This window comes from Xyrauchen texanus, chromosome 18 (genome assembly GCF_025860055.1).
Source record: "Xyrauchen texanus isolate HMW12.3.18 chromosome 18, RBS_HiC_50CHRs, whole genome shotgun sequence".
Taxonomy (NCBI): Eukaryota; Metazoa; Chordata; class Actinopteri; order Cypriniformes; family Catostomidae; genus Xyrauchen; species Xyrauchen texanus.
The window spans coordinates 20,324,094-20,344,016 of record NC_068293.1 but is presented as its reverse complement, the minus strand read 5'-3'; the positions used below and the strand labels follow the sequence as shown (position 1 = coordinate 20,344,016).

Here is a 19,923-nt window from a genome sequence, read left to right as displayed (position 1 = left end):
GGACTGGGGCCGTGTCAGGCTTCAAGACGGGGGCTGTGTCAGGCTTCAAGACGGGGGCCGTGGTAGGCTTCGAGACGGGGGCCGTGGTAGGCTTCGAGACGGGGGCCGTGGTAGGCTTCAAGACGGGGCCGTGGTATGGACCGCTGGTTCAGTGTCTGCCTCCCCCACAGTAAACGAGGAACCAGCGTACAGTAGGGCGAGGTCAATAAACTGAGCCAGGTTGAGAGAGCAGCGACCACCAGGCATGAATGATGAGGCTGGCTCATTCAGTCCAAATTGAAAAATGTCTTTTAGAGCCACCTCATCAAAATTCACCTGGTTAGCCAGGGCACAAAAATCAACAACAAAAGCCTCAATGGGTTGGTTCCCCTGACGAAGAACCAAGAGCTGGGCCACTGGGTCCATAACATGAAGGGTAGGGTCTCTCGTACTATATACGCTGTCCTGCATCAAAACCCCTAGGCGAGCGTCCGATGAACCGTCAAACCGCTCGGGGGTTTGAAAGCTCGCGGCGCTGGGAAATACAGTGGGAACATCAACGGACACAGGGACAGGCGCAGGCGGAACAGGTAAAAACTGATTGGAAATCGCACGTACCGTCTGCAGGATCTCCTGTATCTGCTGTCCCTGAGCCGCGATTGTTTGATCGCGTTGGCCGACGGTAGATCCCTGGGCGGAAAGTGCCTTGTAGATCCGCTCTAATGAGCTGCGGAAATCCTCAGCGGTTTCCATTGTGACTGTCTACGGTGAGGTTGGTTATTCTGTAGCGAATACAAGTTGAGACAGTCACAATGTCGGTGTAAAAACTGCTTTATTAAAATAAAAGCAGGCAACAGTACAAAACAAGGGCAAGTCCAGAGAAGAATGGTCAGGGTGAGCGTTAGGTCAAAATCCGGGGAATCAAGATATAAACAAGGGGGCAAATCCGGGAGAGAGTAGTCAAAGGGAGCGTGAGGTCGAAGCCGGGGAATCAATATACAAGCAAGACAAGCGAGAGGTAAAGACAGGGGAACAAGGGGGGCTGGCAAGCTAAGGGGTAAACAAGAGGAGAGCAAAACTAGACGAGACTGGGGGGGGGGGCAAAGACACGGGAAACTAAATACAATAACCAACCCCCGTGAAATGGATGTGCTGTGGTATTTATAGGGGAAGGTGCAGGTGTAAACAATGAAAGGTGATGAGACGAGTGCAGGTGAAACGATTAAAGGGGTGATTGAGATGAGTGCAGGTGGTCATAATGTTCTGGCCATTGGGAGCGGGCATGTGAGCCTGAGGAGAGAGACCTGCTAACGAGCAGGAGAGCTCGAGGGAGCAAAACAAGCGTGAGCTCGAGGGGGAGGAACGAGCGTGCGAGCTCGTGGGGGCGGTACGAGCGTGCGAGCTTGAGGAGTGAGTGTGTGTGCGACGAAGCGGGGATGGGGCAGAGGAGCGGGGTTCGTGACGACGTGACACCTCTATGTTACAGAAGTGAGTTGTAAAAGTGACACTTACTGTTCACAAAGAGGGAAAACCATCCAAAACACTTTAAAACTTGCAGACTTTGACCTCTGAGACATCAGCATTGTATCCAATAAGGTTGCGATTTAAGACTGAAATCGCCTTTTGTCTTTGCGTAATTACTAACGCCTTTGAAAGTTCACAGTTTTACAGATTAGTAATTTGTTTCGCTTCTCTGCTGAGAGCTGCTATTTCTGTAATTCATAGTGTAAAGGGATTAATGAAAAAGAGGAGGCAAGAACCGGCTTGACAATATAAATAATATTTTAATTATAAAATTAACCAAAAAACAAACACACACACATAGAGGTGTCAGACAACTGTCGTAAATCTCTCTCTTGCACTGCCGTCCTCGGTAGGCCTTTATCCCCCTCGGAGGCTTGATTAGCCTGATTAGGGGCAGGGTTTGCAGTATCACGACCTGGCCCCACCCTGCCCCCCCCTTTCCATGGGGAAAACCACCCTGAACCAGGTCATCCCTGCATTTCTGAATCTAGGAGGGGATAGGGGGAGGGAAACAACAATAATTAAAAACATGGGGGTACTCCCTGTAACAGTGCAGAACCCGCTATAAACCAAACAAAAATTTAAAAGAGAGAAACAACAATAATTAAAAACACAGGGGGTACTCCCTGTAACAGTGCAGTACCCCTTCAAAACCGAAGTAAAATTTAAAAGAGAGGGAAAGGCCAATGCATATCAGCAGCGGGAGAGAGAGAGGAGAGAGAAGGAAAAAAAACACTTACTCGCCGGTTCTCTGGTACGTCATTGCTTAGTCCTCGGCTACTCCTCCATCCTCCAGCAGACGACAGCCGCACCTCCCCGGGTGGATCGGAGGCAGTCCTCCAGCTCCTGGCGGACGGAACACCCCGCTGCGTTTTTGGTGGATGGTGGAGGTCTTCCCCACATTGCTCGTCAAGTTAAGAGCTGTATCACAGCTTTATAAGTTTGACGTTAACTGAAAAGATGATCATGGATGTTAGCAAGGGCGTAGCAATCATTTCAAAAGTGAGGGGGACAGAATGATTAGTGCAAGACGAACAAACACTGGTGGCCAAAAGTTTGGAATAATGTACAGATTTTTTGAATGAAATTGGTACTTTAATTAAAGTATTGGTAGTGGTACTTATTGGCATTCAGCTGATCACAGTGTATAGTCAGGACATTAACAAAGTGAAAAATTACTATTACAACTTGAAAAAAAAATTCTTTACTTAAACTATTTCAAAGTGTTCTCATCAAAAAATCCTCCACATGCAGTAATGACAGCTTTGCAGATCCTTGGTATTCTAGCTGTAGCTGTCAGTTTGTCCAAATACTCAGGTGACATTTCACCCCACGCTTCCTGTAGCACTTGCCATAGATGTGGCTGTCTTGTTGGGCACTTCTCACGCACCTTACAGTCTAGCTGATCCCACAAATGCTCAATGGGTTTAAGATCCATAACACTCTTTTCCAATTATCTGTTGTCCAATGTCTGTGTTTCTTTGCCATCTTTAACCTTTCAAAAGTGTATTTTTCTTTGCAATTCTTCCCATAAGGCATGCACCCCTGAGTCTTCTATTTACTGTTGTACATGAATCTGGTATTGAGCAGGTAGAATTCAATGAAGCTGTCAGCTGAGGACACGTGAGGTGTCTATTTCTCAAACTAGAGACTCTGATGTACTTATCCTCTTGTTTAGTTGAACATCTGGTCTTCCACATCTCTTTCTGTCCTTGTTAGAGCCAGTTGTCCTTTGACTTTTAAGACTGTAGTGTTCACCTTTATATGAATTCTTCAATTATTTTGCAATTTCAAGCATTGTATAGCCTTCATTCCTCAAAACAATGATTGACTGATGGGTTTCTAAAGAAATTTTCTTTTTTGCCATTTTTGACCTAATATTGACCTTAAGACATGCCAGTCTATTGCATACTGTTGCAACTCAAAAACAAACACAAAGACAATGTTCAGTCAAGTCAACCTTTATTTATAGAGAACATTTAAAAACAACAGAAGTTTACCCAAAGTGCTTTACAGATCAAACAAATAAATAATGACAGAGTGATATAAAAACTGATTGATTTAAAGGTAAATATAAAACAGAATAAAATAAAAACCTTTAAATACAGCATTATGTATTTATCCATTTCAAATTATTCAATGATCTATTCAAAAGCTACAGAATAAAAAAAATGTTTTTAAAGAAGATTTAAAAATGGCTAGTGATGAAGCTGACATCACATGGAAAGGGAGACAATTCCATAGATTAGGACCTATCACAGAAAAGACACAATCACCCTTAGATCTATAGTGGCAACAAGGAACAAAAGTTGATCAGAAGTCCTGAGTGCTCTGGTAGGGGAGTAAGGGAAGAGAAGGTCACTGATATATTGGGGTGCAAGACCAGATAGTGCCTTGTACAAATAAATCAGAATGTTAAAATCTACCCTGAATTTCACAGGAAGCCAGTGTACAGATGCTAAAACCGGGGAAATGTGATCTTTCTTTCTTGACCCTGTAAAAAGTCTAGCTGCCATGTTTTGAACTAGCTATGGGCAGGCAAGCCCAGTTTGCAGGAGACTGATGTACAGTGAGTTACAATAATCTAACATTGATGTAATAAGTGAGTGGATTACAATTTCCAAGTCTTTATTGGAAAGAAAATGTTTATTTTAGCGATAGATCTCTGGTGGAAAAAGCTACCATTGTCAACTGCACTGATCTGGTTATTGAAAAGTAACAAGGAGTCTAAAATGTTAAGCTTCATTTAACGAACCAAACAGCTTTAAACTCTGTTTGATATAATGGTAAGTGATCTTCTAGTACCAAATTAGCAATTTAACATGATTACTGGCATCTAGAAGGTGTTGGAGTGATGGCTGCTGGAAATGGGGCCTGTCTAGAGTTGATCAAAAATGACTTTTTTCAAATAGTGATGGTGTTGTTTTTTACATCAGAAATGTCCTGACTATATTTGTGATCAGATGAATGCCACTTTGGTGAATTAAAGTACCAATTTACTTCTGAAACAGCAAAATCTTTACATTATTCCATTATTTTTAAGGCTCTCAATCCAGTGAATTTAAATTTTGCATTTATACATTTGCTGTATGAAAGACACAGCGTAAACGCATTTGCCCTGTGAAAAATTGAGGGGGGTTGTCCCTCGCATCCACCGCATATTCTACTCCCATGGATGTTAGTACTTATCTTTGCTAAATATAATATTATATTTTAGGATTATGCAATTTGTCATCTTAAAATGATAAAAGTTCTGACAATTATCCTGACTAATATTATCTCTGTGTACAGTGTAAAAAGGAAACTGAATGGTACATTCAAATTTGTAGTTTTGCTGGATCAGGAGCTTCCACACAATGCAGGGCACATATTCTTTGTTATAAAAGTAAGCGCTTCAAACAGGCAGCATCAGTGTACATGTGGCAGCCATTCAGTTCTGAGGACCACTACCACGATTGTGACCATGGGCAGAGTAAGTTACAGTATAGTTACAACATCTCATCCTAAATGTGTACATAATATGAGATTGATTTTGTAGCAAATAAGTGCCTGGTAACTACACGTCAAATGACACAAGAGGCACCAATGACACCGATTTCCTTTATTCCTTCCTAAAAATAATTCAGGTCATCTTCTACGAGGATAGGAACTTCCTGGGCCGCTCTTATGAGTGCATGAGTGACTGTGCCGACATGTCCTCCTATCTGAGCCGCTGTCACTCTTGCAGAATAGAGAGTGGCTGCTTCATGATGTATGACTGTCCCAACTACATGGGAAACCAGTATTTCTTTAAGAGGGGCGAGTATGCTGATTACATGTCTATGTTTGGAATGAGTGACTGCATCAAGTCCTGCCGTATGATCCCTATGGTGAGTTCCATTAACATTTTATGTGTTTAATATGTATTTTATGTATGTGCAAATGTTATCAGAACATTAACAGTTTAGATCTAATATAAAAGTGCAAACATATGTCATGAAATGTTCCTTACCTTTCATTTTCATCCCTAAAAGTGCAACCTATAGAGGATCTTATAAAATGAGGATTTATATGACAAAGAGAGACAGATTTATGCTTACATTTGAACTTAACTGGTTCTGCCAGATAAATAAAAAAAATTATTAAACACAACTTATTTTCAAATACAGCACAAGGGATCCTACAGAATGAGGATCTATGAGAGGGAGAACTTCATGGGTCAGATGTATGAGCTGATGGATGACTGTGACAACATCATGGACCGCTACCGCATGTCCAACTGCCAGTCTTGCAACGTGATGGATGGTCACTGGCTCATGTATGATCAGCCCAACTACAGAGGCAGGATGCACTACTTCAGGCCTGGAGAGTACAGAAGCTTCAGCAATATGGGAATGAGATTCATGAGCATGAGGCGCATTATGGATTCCTGTTATTAGTGTTCTAACATTTCAATAAAATTTTTATTAATTTTTGACTCTGTGTATATAAACCATTTACTCAGCAAATATTGAAATGATTAATCTTTCTAGAACACACACCAAAATGTTCATCAATTAAATACATTTGAAAAAGTTCATTTGAAAAGGTAATTAGGTTTGTGAGACAAGTGTGAATGCTCACATTCTTTCTATTTACACATTTTATACTTGTTTTCTTGTTTTGGAAATTCAGTATTCTATGCACAGTTAAGAACAGATATATATTTATTTATGACTTCAAACGTAAAAAAAAAAAAAAAAAGCATAGGGTTTTGTTTAGGGCTCAAACCTTTGAAACTATGAGCAAAATGAGCATTTTATGGATGATATATGGATGACACTAATAAGTTTAAACAATTCATGCATTTTTTTTTTGTTGTAAAATGGAGCTCAGTATAGTTATATATAGTATAGTTGAACAGAAATTTGTTAAGGTCTGACACATTTGTTATTGTGAAAATGTAGCTATATCTCCATTATTGCAGGACAGGGGACAGAAAATACTGATTCCTTGTTGCAAATCTATAAACCCACACACTTCCTAATATAAAAAATCTTAATATATAAATGTAACTTTTTTAATTATTATTATTTTTAACAAAATACGAGAAAAAATTAAATAAATACTTCAACGCTTCAGCTCAAAAGAACAGTGCTATAAAATACCCCAGAGCGAAAGTCAAATGCGACAATAATGGCAGGAAAGTAGATGAGGAAAAAACCCAGACTCGGTCTGGGAAGCCCACCTTGGGTTTGACTTCTCAAATTTCACTTTACTTCTCAGTGCAATTTATATTCCAATATTTTTTTTAATGTGTGTGTTTATCTTCAATGGATTTGAGTTTCTCAGTCTCCTCAGTCAAATTGAAGAATTTATGTTTTTATCTACTTGCTATTGTTCTTTCTAGTTATTTTTATTTATTTTTGTCTTCTGGAAAAGGTACTCGGGTGTGGGTGTGTTGGGATGGTGGTTGTTTGGTGTTAATTTGTTCAGAATGTTCTAACAAATAACACAATTATTTAAGTGTGTGTGTGTTTATGTGTATGTGTATACATTATTGTAAATGTGCTATCTTTAATAAAATATTACAAAAATTAAGAATTTATTGTCATACAGAATTAGCTCAAATGATTCTGTCTCCATAAATATTTAGAACATGTAATCTTCATGGGCCATTTGAATCCCTAGTGTATTAAATTTTTTGGCAACACTATAATAACGAACCATCATTACATTTACATTTATTCATTTGGGAAACACTTTTATCCAAAGACAATTACAAAAGAGGAATACATTATGGACAGTGATATGAAAAGTGCTGTATTACAAAGTTTCACTAGCATCAGAATAGTAGTATTTAAGACAAATTAAAGTGCAACAAGATTTATTTATTAGTAGTAATTTTTTTGTAACTGGTTAAGTGCTCAAGGAAAATATGTGTTTTAGCCATTTTTTGAAGAAATAAACCAAGTCATCTTCATGGATTGAGTTAGGAAAGTCATTCCACCAAAGTAGTACGATGAAACCGAATGTTCAGGAATGTATTTTGGTGCCTCTTTTTGTTTGTACAACAAGATGCAATTCCTTAGCCGACCGCAGGCTTCTGGTGGGAATATAGCTCTGCAGAATTGATTTTAGGTGTGCTGGAGCAGACCGAGTGACTCTTCTGTATGCCAGCATCAGAGCCTTGAATTTGATAAGTGCATCAACCGGCAGCCAGTGCTGCTGCATTCTTGATCAGGAGGTCTGCAATGAGAGTGCCACAGTAGTACAGTCTTGTTACAACAAGTGACTGAACAAGAAGTTGTGTGGCATATTCAGAGAGGAAGGGTCTTATCTTCCTGATATTGTAGTGTAAATCTACATGATCACGTGGTCTTTGAGATGTGATCTGAGAAATTTAGTTGGTTAACCCTAGATTTATGACTGTTTTGGAAGGCATTACTGTAGTTGAACCCAGTTGCATGGTGAAGTTGTGTTCAACAACAGGGTAGGCTGGAAACACAAGGAGTTCAGTCTTGGCTGGGTTAAGTTGCAGGTGGTGTTCCTTCATCCAGGCCGAGATGTCGGCCAAACAGACAGAGATTCGAGCAGTCAATGTGGTGTTGTTGTGCTGGAAAGACAAGTAGAGCTGTGTGAAATCGGTGTAGCAGTGGTAAGAGAAACCATGTGCCTGAATGATGGGTCCCAGTGATGTTGTGTATATAGAGAAGAGAAGTGGCCCAAGCACTGAGCCATGAGGTACCCCAGAAAGTAGCTTATGCGACTTGGACACCTAAACTCTCCAGACTACCTTGAAGGGCCTACCTGAGAGATACAAATTAAACCAGTCAAGCACAGTTCCTGTGATGTCCAGAGTAGAGAGGGCGGAGAGTAGGACTGGGATCAAGGGAACATGTGGTGGGGTGGTTGGAGAGGAGGAGTTTAGAGACCTCAGTGTCAGTCAGAGGAGAGAACATAGAGACTTAAGAGCTGTAACCTTATTAGTAAAAAATTGGCGAAGATATCTGTTGTCAGTGATGTGTCAGGCAGTGGAGTGGGAGGACAGAGAAGTGTGTTGAATGTTCTAAACAAGCTGCAAGTGTCTGTGGTGGTGTTGATTTTGTTCTGGTAATAGGTTTTAGCAGATTTAACATTATCTGAAAAAGTTGCAAGCTGAGACTGATACTTAACCAGATGCTGGATATTTAGATTTCCGCCATCTCCTCTCAGCTGCTCTGAGGGATGTATCCATGTTTCTGTCAGTGCAAGGATGCAGAGGTTGGACTGTGTTGCGAAGGCTGGAAATATATCAGCTTTTTTTTCACAGCGGACTGGCAGTTCCAGAGTCCATATATTCATTAATAGGTAACTTTGCAGGAATTAGTGCAGGATTAATGAATAGTACTACATTAACACTTTAGATACTACTATTAACAAATATGGAAACACAATTAACCAATCAGTTAGTAATATGGAACTGATGACTGAGGTAGTTCTCTCGTTGTTAATCAATAATTACTGAATACAATTTTCCAAATTGAGAACTATGAACTAACTGTGGCTGTTTTAAAATAACTACTAATTAATTATTAATCAAAACAATGACATGTGTCTAAAATGTGAATGATTACGTTTTTATTGTGAACATGATCATGCACAGGTTCTTTGTGGGAATTATTTTATGAATGTAACAGGCCGCTAAATCAAGGCTAAAGGTGTCAATAATTCAGTAATTATTGATTACCTAAGAGTGAACTACCTCAGTCATCAGTTCGCTACTACTAACAGATTGGTTAATCATATTTCTATATTAGTTAATAGTATTAGTATATTACTGTCAATTTAGTATGATAATACTCATTTGTCCTGCATTAATTCCTGCATAGTTACCTATTAATGACGGACTATTATTATAAAGTGTTACCCATTTTTTTTACTTTTGCTCAGAGATATGTCATGTTTTGGTGTTTTTTTTTTGTTTTTTTTTAGATGTAAAACTTGAGACATCATTTCAAATTCCATCTCAGATGCATATTTTTCTGTTACTAATTTTTCTTTTCAGTGTTAGATGTTCTGAATACTTTTTGGGGGCCTATACATTTACAAGGCCTGGTTGAACCTGATTGAAAATGTCAAATTAGTTTTTATTAATTTAAAAACAATACAGTACTGTGCAAAAGTTTCAGGCACTTAAGATGTTTCACAATAAAATTTGTTTTAAGATGGACATTTATATATTCAGCTTTAGTGTGCCAATAGGAAAAATACATTTTAGACTCCCAAACATTACTTTTGCAAATAGAAAAGATTAGAATAGAAGAACTGGGTGCTCTGCAAGAGATGGTATTGCCCAACAGAGCCTCTAACTGATCATCAAGTCAGTCTGGGATTACATGAAGAAACAGAAGCCAGGGACGGATTATGACTTGCAAAGGCCCTGGGGCCCCCTCCATCCAAAAGTTGTCGAGCGTGGGGGGTGTTCATTGTTCATGCCAAAAGTGTTTTCAAGTGGGAGGGGATCACAAACTAGAAACTACTACTTGAAGCCCAGGGCACCCCCGGGCAGTCAACTACCAGGGGGCCCTTAAGGGCCCTTGGACGCTGGCCCCATTGGCCCGGTCAGTAATCCGTCCCTGACAGAAGCAATTAAGACAGCCTAAATAGATAGAATAACTGTGGTGAATTCTCCCATGCCACCCATATTGCTGAAGATGCTTGGTACATCTGATCTGCCAACAACCAAGAAAAATTGTATCAGGTGTACCTAGGAGAATTGGGGCTGTTTTAAATGCAAAGATGGTCACACCAAATATTGATTTAGCTTTTTTATGTTTACTGGACTTGTAATTGGTAAATAAAATATATTTATGGTTTTATTTTTGAAGACATCCTCACTATGCAACATTTTTATATTAGTATATATAAACTAGGGCTGCCAATCGATAACAATTTTTAATCAAATTAATTACATGGTGTCCCGATTAATTAATCGCGATTAATCGCATATACAAATATTTGCTGAGAAAGCCCCTTATATAACAATAATTAAATATATAATAATTAAATAATTTTACATAGTTATCTTTAAATATAAAAACATTATATATAGATAATTAAAATGCATTATATTCTTGTGGCAGAAGGGTTAATCATTGATAAGACCATTCAAAAAGCATCTTTAGAATACAATGTATTGTTCCCCTTCTGTCGCTCTCTCCACGTTGTGTCGGAGAAACGACACTAGGGGTCTCTCTTGAGTGCCGATATCCACCTCTGATCTATGAAAAAAGGCCAGTGAGAGTTGGCAGCCGGTATTTGCATGTCCCGTCCCCGGACATACGGGTATTTAAGCGACGCAAATACGGGAGTTCATTCAGAAAATTTCTTCGGAGCCGATGGTCTGTTTGCAGTCTGCTGCGAGAATACACACCACTTTAAACGTTCCTGTTTCCTCTGACGATCTGCATGCTGTTGGATCTTGACGGCGCACAACAGCGGCTTTCTCCTTCACATTGCACGGCGTGCATTGTTGCCCCTGAGAGCTTCGACAGCGCAGACACACATACACATTGTGTATGTAAAAGAGTAAATTCCTATTAAAAGAGTAATTTCTCTAAAAGAGCAAAACACAGCGGCGTTGAACGTCCTTTTCAGGACGCGTCTTTTTCAAGATGCCCTTCCGCCCCTGTGTTGTTCCTGGATGCGGTAGAGTGCTCTCTGCTTCAGACGGCCACAGGCGCTGTCTCGTGTGTTTGGGCCGCGATCACACCGAGGCGGCGTTTGTGGATGGCTCATGTTCTCACTGCGAGAACATGACCACGTTGCGGTCGCGGCTTGCTTTCAACAGAGAGCAAGCCACCCCAGCTGCACCCCGCATTGCTCCTTCTTCCCACAGGATTGAGGACGATGCGGTTGGCGCTGGGGGCGATTTGGGGGCGGCAGCGGGTGCAGTTTCGCCGGGTAGCCCCCGCGAACCTCCCGCTCCTCGACACGCCGCTGGTCCCCGCTTCACGCCAAGGGCGATAGCGGCTCGCCTCACGGCCCGGCTGTCTATCCTCCCGAGCCCGAAGCAGATGAGCTCGCCGCTGCTTCGGAGAGTGTGATGTCTGATGCCGAGGACTCGCCTGGACTGTCGCCTTTGGGCCAGCAGGCCCAGGCTGAGGCCGACGCTCAGATGTCTGACATGCTTTCCCAGGCCGCCGTGAGCGCGGGGTTGGATTGGAACCCTCCATCCTCCCCACAGCCTTCACGGTTCGCGTGCCGTTCGCGGCCTCGCATCCCCCCGGTCCCAGCGCGCCATTCGCGGCCTCGCATCCCCCCGGTCCCAGCTCTCAGCCCCAGCGTCGAGCACCCCACAGGCGGCGTATGCCCCATGTCTCACGAACCCCCTCTAGGACCCGGAAGGCTCCCAAGCGTTCCTGAGACAGTCGACCCAGAGCCGAAGACGTTAGCTCCGGAGGTGGTAAGACCGTTCCGTCCCCCGGTGGAGGGCTGGGTGGAGAATACTTTGTTTTTTCATTTGCCACACCCCCTGACGGGGGCTGTGGTACCCACATTCTCAATAAAAGAGCTATTTCCTTTGCCTCTGGGTCACCTGGCCCACAAATGCCGTTCTCACGGCAATGTGCTTTCAGATTACGACAGTCCCAGTACACCGGACACGGCGATCCCGCCTTCCGCCTGCCCACGACTGTCCCCCGGCCGGCCGGTTCAGACGAGTCCAGAGGACGCCAACATCAGACCTCCTCCTCAGTCATGAACCCGCCTGCCGGGCGCTGGAGCAAGGTAAGTGCTTTGAGTCTATTCTCAGCACCTCAGCCTCAGGCCGCAACGAAGCCGCCCGACGCTGCATTACGTGTTCCGCCCGCTGCGAGGCCCCGCCGGTACGCCCAAAATACTCGTCCCTTTGGCCTCTAGCGCAGAGCTGGGAAGCGTGGCTTTCACTTCCCAATGCATCACGCTGGCTGCACCGACCATTCGACTCGGTTACGCAATTCAGTTTGCCCGCTCCCACCCCCTTCAGGGCGTCCGCTTTCCGCAGTACACGGCGAGCATGCCAGTTCCCTGCGCGACGAAATCGCGACCCTCTTAGCCAAGGGTGCGGTAGAGCCCGTCCCTCCAACCGAAATGAGGAAGGGTTTCTACAGCCCTTACTTCATTGTACCCAAGAAAGGCGGCGGCTTACTGACCAATCCTGGACCTGCGAAGTTTTCAATCGGGCCTTGTTAAAACTCCCGTTCAAGATGCTCACGGAATATTCTGGCTGGTGTTCAGCATCTAGATTGGTTCACAGCGGTAGACCTGAAGGACGCGTACTTCCACGTCTCAATTCTGCCACGACACGACCCTTCTTACGGTTCGCGTTCGACGGCCAGGCGTTTCAGTACAAAGTCCTCCCCTTCGGCCTGTCTCTGTTCCCTCGCGTCTTCACGAAGGTCGCAGAGGCGGCCCTTGCCCCGCTACGAGTAGAAGGCATCCGCATTCTCAACTACCTCGACGACTGGCTCATCCTAAAAAGCACACTCTCGAGAGTTACTAGGCACACACAGAGACCAGGTGCTCCGGCACCTCAGCCGTTTGGGGCTTCAGGTCAACTGGGAAAAGAGCAAGCTCACTCCGGTTCAGAGCATCTCTTTTCTCGGGTTGGAGTTAGACTCAGTCTCAATGACAGCACGTCTCACGAGCGAGTGTGCTCAGTCGGTGCTGGACTGCCTCGCTTCCTTCAAGCCAGGCACAGTGGTCCCTCTAAAACTTTTCCAGAGGCTCCTGGGGCATATGGTGTCCTCCGCGGCGGTCGCGCCGCTGGGGTTGATGCATATGAGACCACTCCAGCACTGGCTCCAGACTCGAGTCCCGAGACAAGCATGGCACCACGGCACGCATCGGGTAAGGATCACCCCCGCCTGCCTCAAAACACTCCGACCCTGGACAGACCTCTGCTTTTTATGGGCAGGAGTGCCCCTGCAGCAGGTGTCCGCGACACGTTCTGGTCACAACCGACACCTCCCGTTCCGGGTGGGGTGCCGTGTGCAGCGGGCACGCAGCAGCGGGCCATTGGAAAGGGGCCCCGCTGCGTTGGCACATCAATTGCCTGGAGTTGCTGACCGTCCTTCTTGCTCTCAGGAAGTTCCTCCCGTTAGTTCGGGACAAACATGTCCTCGTGAGATCGGACAGCACCACGGTGGTGGCGTACATAAATCGCCAAGGCGGCGACGCTCCCGCCACATGTCACAACTCGCCGCCGTCTCCTCCTATGGAGCCAGCAGCGACTCAAGTCGCTGCGTGCCACTCACATCCCCGGCAAGCTCAACGTCAGTAGCGGACGCCGCTACCACGACTACGCCTGCCCGGCGGGAGTGGAGGCTTCACCCTCAGTCGGTCCAGCTGATTTGGGAACGGTTTGGCAAGGCCCAGGTAGACCTGTTTGCCTCCCAGGAAACCTCCCACTGCCCGCTCTGGTACGCCTCTAACAGAGGCTCCCTCGGGACAGACGCGCTGGCACACAGCTGGCCCTCGGGCTGCGCAAGCACGCATTTCCCCAGTGAGCCTTCTTGCACCGGTGCTGTGCAAGGTCAGGGAGGACGAGGAGCAAGTCACGCCAGTGGCCCCCTACTGGCCCACTCGGACTTGGTTCTCGGAACTCAGACTTCTCGCGACAGCTCCTCCCTGGCAAATTCCCCTGAGAAAGGACCTCCTCTCTCAGGGACGGGCACGCTCTGGCACCCGCGCCCAGACCTCTGGAACCTCCACGCCTGGTCCCTGGACGGGATGCGGAAGAGCTAGCCGGCTTACCGGCGACCGCTATGAATACAATCAACCAAGCCAGAGCCCCTCTACCAGGCACCTTTACGCTCTAAAGTGGCGCTTTGTTCGCAGATTGGTGTTCTTCCTGAACTGAAGACCCGCAGAGATGCGCGATCAAGTCAGTGCTCCTGTTCCCACAGGAGAGGCTGGACAGGAGGCTGTCCCCGTCCACCCTCAAGGTGTATGTTGCCGCCATTGCCGCCCACCACGATCCTGTAGACGGCAAGTCTTTGGGTAAGCACGACCTGATCCTCAGGTTCCTGAGAGGCTCGGAGGTTGAATCCCTCCCGGCCAGGCCTAGTTCCCTCCTGGGATCTCTCGGTAGTCTTGGCAGGACTCCAGAGACCTCCCTTCGAGCCACTTGAATCAATTGGACTCAGGGCCCTCTCTCTCAAGACAGCCCTGCTGATTGCGCTCGCATCTATCAAGAGGGTCGGGGACCTGCAAGCGTTCTCTGTCAGCGACACTTGCCTGGAGTTCGGTCCGGCAGATACGTCTGTGATCCTAAGACCGCAACCGGGCTATGTGCCCAAGGTTCCTACCACACCCTTCCGAGATCAGGTAGTGAACCTGTAAGCGCTGCCCCGGGAGGAGGCAGACCCAGCCCTTTCGTTGCTATGTCCAGTGCGCGCCCTGCGCATTTACCTGGACCGCACACAGAGCACCAGACGCTCTGAGCAGCTCTTTGTCTGCTTTGGGGGACGGCAGAAAGGGAATGCCGTCTCCAAACAGAGGCTCGCCCACTGGGTTGTCGACGCCATCACACTGGCTTATCACACCCAGGCCGTGCCCCTACCCTTGTGGGTCCGAGCTCACTCAACAAGGGGTGTTGCATCCTCGTGGGCACTGGCCAAGGGCACCTCCCTAGCAGACATCTGTAGAGCCGCGGGTTGGGCAACACCCAACACCTTCGCGAGGTTTTACAACCTCCGCGTTGAGTCGGTTGCGTCTCGTGTTTTGTCGGGTCCGAGCCCATAGAACTCGGTAACACGTAGACCGACCGGCCGGGTGGATAGCTTGCACCCAGCGCCCTTTTCCTGACGCCAAGGTAAAGTAGTGCGCCTTCTTCCCAGGGCGCCCCACTCCGAGTCGGGCCCCTGGTCGATTCCTCCCCAGCCCTCCGGGTCCGCGGTTCAGCGGAGGAACTCGCCGACCCAGGCCACTGGGGGTACCCTGATGGCTACCCTGTACTGGTATAGGTGCTCCGTAGGTAAGGCCTCCTGCGCGGACTCCCCCTGTGTGTAATTCCACGGTTCTGTCCCCTTACGAGCGGACCCCCGTGTCTCCCTTAGGCAGTTACAGCTGCCCCGGTCACCATGCTGTAGCAACTCCCCCCTTTCGAGGCTGGATCTACCACCGCACCATACTTTCCACAGGAGCCCTAAGACGGCCGTGTGACGTGTCTACCACTTTTCCTCCCCAAGAAAAAGGGCAGGTGTGGTCTCCACGAGGGTCTGGGTAAGACCCCTTCCCTATATGTGTGTAAGGGCCCCGGCCGTGATTGCTCTATGCGAGAAACATAGAGAGAAAAGAGGCCCAGCCAGGCTGGTCCGTTCCCATGTTGGCAAACATCGCCTTGTTCCCCTCCCAGGGTAACTAGAAGGATTCCGATGTTCTTATGGGGCATTGGGGAAGGGTACGTGCAGCCAGGTACAGATCATTGGCATACAGTTCACAGCAATCCATTTCACAAGTGAATTTGTCAATCAGTTGGAGATTTATTATGAGGGTTTGTTTAAGGACCCGTCAATGTACACCTGTGTCAGATATATATATATATATATATATATATATATATATATATATATATATATATATATATATATATATAACGCGTTAAATCGACAGCCCTAATATAAACATGCACGCACGTGAGCGCTCGCACGCACAAACAAACAAACACACTAACACAAACAAACACACAAACAGTTGAAGTAAGAAGTTTACATACACTTAGGTTGAAGTCATTTAAACTCAGTAAGTGTCCAGAGAGAACAATTAGGAATTAGGAATTTATGTCTCTGAATACTGTTGTGGCTGTATTCAGAGACATACAGAGATAAATCATGAATAAAATGTAATTAAATATCTGCGAAAGTTCAATTTGGCTATATTTGTGCTGTCTGCAGACCTTTATGTACATTTCCTGGGACTTGCCATGGATCAAAACCAAACATTTGATGATTTTCTTGATATCGCTTCACAGGTGTTTTTCCATTCATTTAATTGTATCCTCCCGCTGATCGTCACAAATATGGTGGCTATGAGGAAAATGTGATGTCATTGAAACAGGTCAATGTATATACACAGTGCATTCATAAAGTATTCAGACCCCTTAATTTGTTCACATTTTGTTATATTGCAGCCAAAAGAAAAAACTGAATATCACACTGACATAAGTATCCAGACCCTTTGCTATGATACTTGCTCAGTGTTTTTCTCAATTTAGCTCAGGTGCATCCCATTTCTCTGGATCATCTTTGAGATGTTTCTACACTTTGATTGGAGTCCACCTGTGAAAAATTACATTGATTGGACATGATTTGGAAAGGCACACACCTGTCTATATAAGGTCTCACAGCTGAAAATGTACATTAGAGCAAAAACCAAGCCATGAGGTCAAAGGAACTTCCTGCAGAGATCAGAGACAGGATTGTGTCGATGCAGAGATCTGGGGAAGGCTATAAAAAACTCCGGCAGCATTTGAAGGTTTCCAAGAGCACAGTGTCCTCCATAATTCTTAAATGGAATAATTTTGGAATAACTAGGACTCTTCCTAGAGCTGACCGGCCAAACTGAGCAATCGGGGGAGAAGGGCCTTGATAAGAGATGTGACCAAGAACCTGATTGCCACTCTGGATGAGCTCCAGAGATCATGTGTGGAGATGGGAAAAACTTGCAGAAGGACAACAATCACTTCAACACTCCACTGATCTAAGCATTATGGCAGAGTGGCCAGACAGAAGCCTCTCCTCGGTTCAAGACACATGAAAGCCCACTTGGAATTTGCAAAAAAGCAACTAAAGGACTCTAAGACTGTGAGAAACAAGATTCTCTGGTCCAATAAAATGAAGATTGAACTGTTTGGCCTCAATTCCAAGCGTTGTGTCTGGAGGAAACTAGGCACCGCTCATCACCTGCACAGTGGTGGTAGCATTATACTGTGGGAATATTTTTTAGTGGCAGTGAGGGACTGGTCAGGGTTAAAGGAAAGCTGAACACAGCAAAATACAGAGATATCTTTAATGAAAACCTGGTCCAGAGCACTCAGGACCTCAGACTGGGCCAAAGGATCATCTTCCAACAGGACAATGACCCTAAGCACAGAGCCAAGACAACGCAAGTGTGGCTTAGGGACAACTCTGTAAATGTCCTTGAGTGGCCCAGCCAGAACCCGGACTTGAATCCAATCGAACATCTCTGGAGAGACCTGAAAATGGCTGTCCACCAACGGTCAGAATACTTATGTCAATGTGATATTTCTGTTTTTTTTTCTTTTTAAGAAATTTGTAACGTTATCAATAAAATTGTTTTTGCTTTGTCATTATGGGGTATGGAGTGTAGATTGATGTGAAAAAAAATTAGAATTTAAAGTTTTTTAGCATAAGGCTGCAACATAACAAAATATGAATTTTAAAATATGTAAACTCACAAAACTCACCACCCTTAACCACATTATAGCGACCACGAGGAGGTTACCCCACTCAGTACGCCCTGTATTCGAACTCGTGACTCCAGGGGTGGTAGTCAGCATCTTTACTCACAGAGCTATCCAGACACCTGGTGGCCAGTATTTTTGGTAGTTGACCTTCATGTGCTGTAGCAAATTATTTGGCAAGTCTAGTTAAGATTTGAAACTGTGGAAAATATTTAGCTTGGTGAAATACCATCCTTGGTTATGTCTTCTTGTACACAAAAAAATTAAGTCATTACCCTTACTTAATTGAATTGTTGAAAAGTAATGCAATCTCTTTCATGAAGATTAAGTCAGTTTCACTGAATCAACATAATTTAGTTGGATTAGTTTTAACTCAACTTTATTAAGTTCATCAAACTCAATTTACTAAGGTTTATTTAATACATTTTCTGATGTTGGAGCAACTTAATTAATTTTATTTATCATAAGTATATGTCAAATGATCAAGATTACTTTTTGTGTGAAAGAAGAAGGAAATTGTATAATTAACTTTCATTTTAACAAATAAACTTAACATAAATATTAGAGTAAAAAATGTGAGTACTATGACCTATACCAAGCTTTAGCTATAATGGTTTCCATTCCAACCTGCACAGTCAGGAATTGACTAACAATAGAGGCTGTTTAGTCTTTAGTCTTGTTCTACTATAAAGGTACGAGTGACAGCATCAGTCAACAAGCAGAATCAGCTTCAACTTCTCTTGTGTGGAACTACTGAGGATCAGTTAGCGCAAACATGATGGGCAAGGTAAACTTGGTTCAAGCTACCATTTCCACACAATTTCACACAAATGATTTGTATGTTTCACTTTAAATCACTAAAAGATCAACATTTAATTTTCTTACCTTTTTGGATAATTGGATATTTCTTTCGGTAATGTTTCATATTGTGCTGCTCTTCTCACTGATGATAACTAGTAATCCAGTCAAAATGTACCGTACTGTGTTTTCCTAGGTCACCTTCTACGAGGACAGGAACTTCCAGGGTCGCTCTTATGATTGCATGAGCGACTGTGCTGACATGTCCTCCTACCTGAGCCGCTGCCACTCTTGCAGAGTGGAGAGTGGATGCTTCATGATGTATGATCGTCCCAACTACATGGGAAACCAGTATTTCTTTAAGAGGGGCGAATATGCTGATTACATGTCTATGTTTGGAATGAGTGACTGCATCAGGTCCTGTCGTATGATCTCCATGGTGAGCTCCGTGAACATATATTTGTAATACATCACTTAAACTCAAAAGAATGTTCAATTCATAATAATTTTGAAACTTCAAGCAGGAAGCTGGTTCTGATTTTAGAAAAGAGAAGTCCTTTGCTTAAAAAAGAAGTCCTACCATGGCTTAAAAATCACAGAGTATCCTTTCGTAGTGATAGGTTAAAGGCAAAACTAGATTGTTTTAGATTTATGTTTTTTTTATGATACTCATATATAATGAGCTTCTTTTCCAAAACAGCACAGGGGATCCTACAGAATGAGGATCTATGAGAGAGATAACTTCATGGGCCAGATGTACGAGCTGATGGATGACTGTGACAACATCATGGACCGCTACCGCATGTCTCACTGCAATTCTTGTCATGTGATGGATGGTAACTGGCTCATGTATGAGCAGCCCAACTACAGAGGCAGGATGCACTACTTCAGGCCTGGAGAGTACAGAAGCTTCAGCAATATGGGTGGCATGAGATTCATGAGCATGAGGCGTATCATGGATTCTTGGTACTAGTGCAATATTGTTTTAATAAAATCATTACTCTACACAACTAAACATTGTCTCCTGAATATTTGTATTGCCACTAATATTTGCATGAGTAATACACAAAAAGCACACATGAGTTAAAAAGCAAAGCATGACAAAGGAAACACAACAAAACCAAAGCTGAAGGCTAAAAAGTTTTACAGTATATTCATAGTAGAGTGCTATAACACCTGAAGGATTCACACAGGATGACATATTCTAGGCCTGGAGA

The 19,923-nt window shown here is 44.4% G+C and overlaps 2 protein-coding genes across 2 annotated transcripts; both read left to right on the top strand.

The window, feature by feature from the left end:
- Positions 1 to 4,916: 4,916 nt before the first annotated feature.
- On the top strand, positions 4,917 to 5,950 carry LOC127658895 (gamma-crystallin M2-like). The gene is made up of 3 exons (XM_052148446.1): positions 4,917 to 4,975; positions 5,130 to 5,372; positions 5,652 to 5,950. Exons 1-3 carry the CDS (start codon positions 4,967 to 4,969, stop codon positions 5,919 to 5,921), a joined length of 522 nt encoding a protein of 173 aa, XP_052004406.1. The 5' UTR covers positions 4,917 to 4,966; the 3' UTR covers positions 5,922 to 5,950.
- Positions 5,951 to 18,635: 12,685 nt separating this feature from the next.
- On the top strand, positions 18,636 to 19,709 carry LOC127658705 (gamma-crystallin M2-like). The gene is made up of 3 exons (XM_052148140.1): positions 18,636 to 18,695; positions 18,903 to 19,145; positions 19,407 to 19,709. Exons 1-3 carry the CDS (start codon positions 18,684 to 18,686, stop codon positions 19,677 to 19,679), a joined length of 528 nt encoding a protein of 175 aa, XP_052004100.1. The 5' UTR covers positions 18,636 to 18,683; the 3' UTR covers positions 19,680 to 19,709.
- Positions 19,710 to 19,923: the final 214 nt, after the last annotated feature.

Coding starts and splice junctions, on each gene's coding strand:
- LOC127658705 (XM_052148140.1), top strand. Junction 19,146..19,406: donor CCTGTCGTATGATCTCCATG/GTGAGCTCCGTG, acceptor TTTCCAAAACAG/CACAGGGGATCCTACAGAAT.
- LOC127658895 (XM_052148446.1), top strand. Junction 5,373..5,651: donor CCTGCCGTATGATCCCTATG/GTGAGTTCCATT, acceptor TTTCAAATACAG/CACAAGGGATCCTACAGAAT.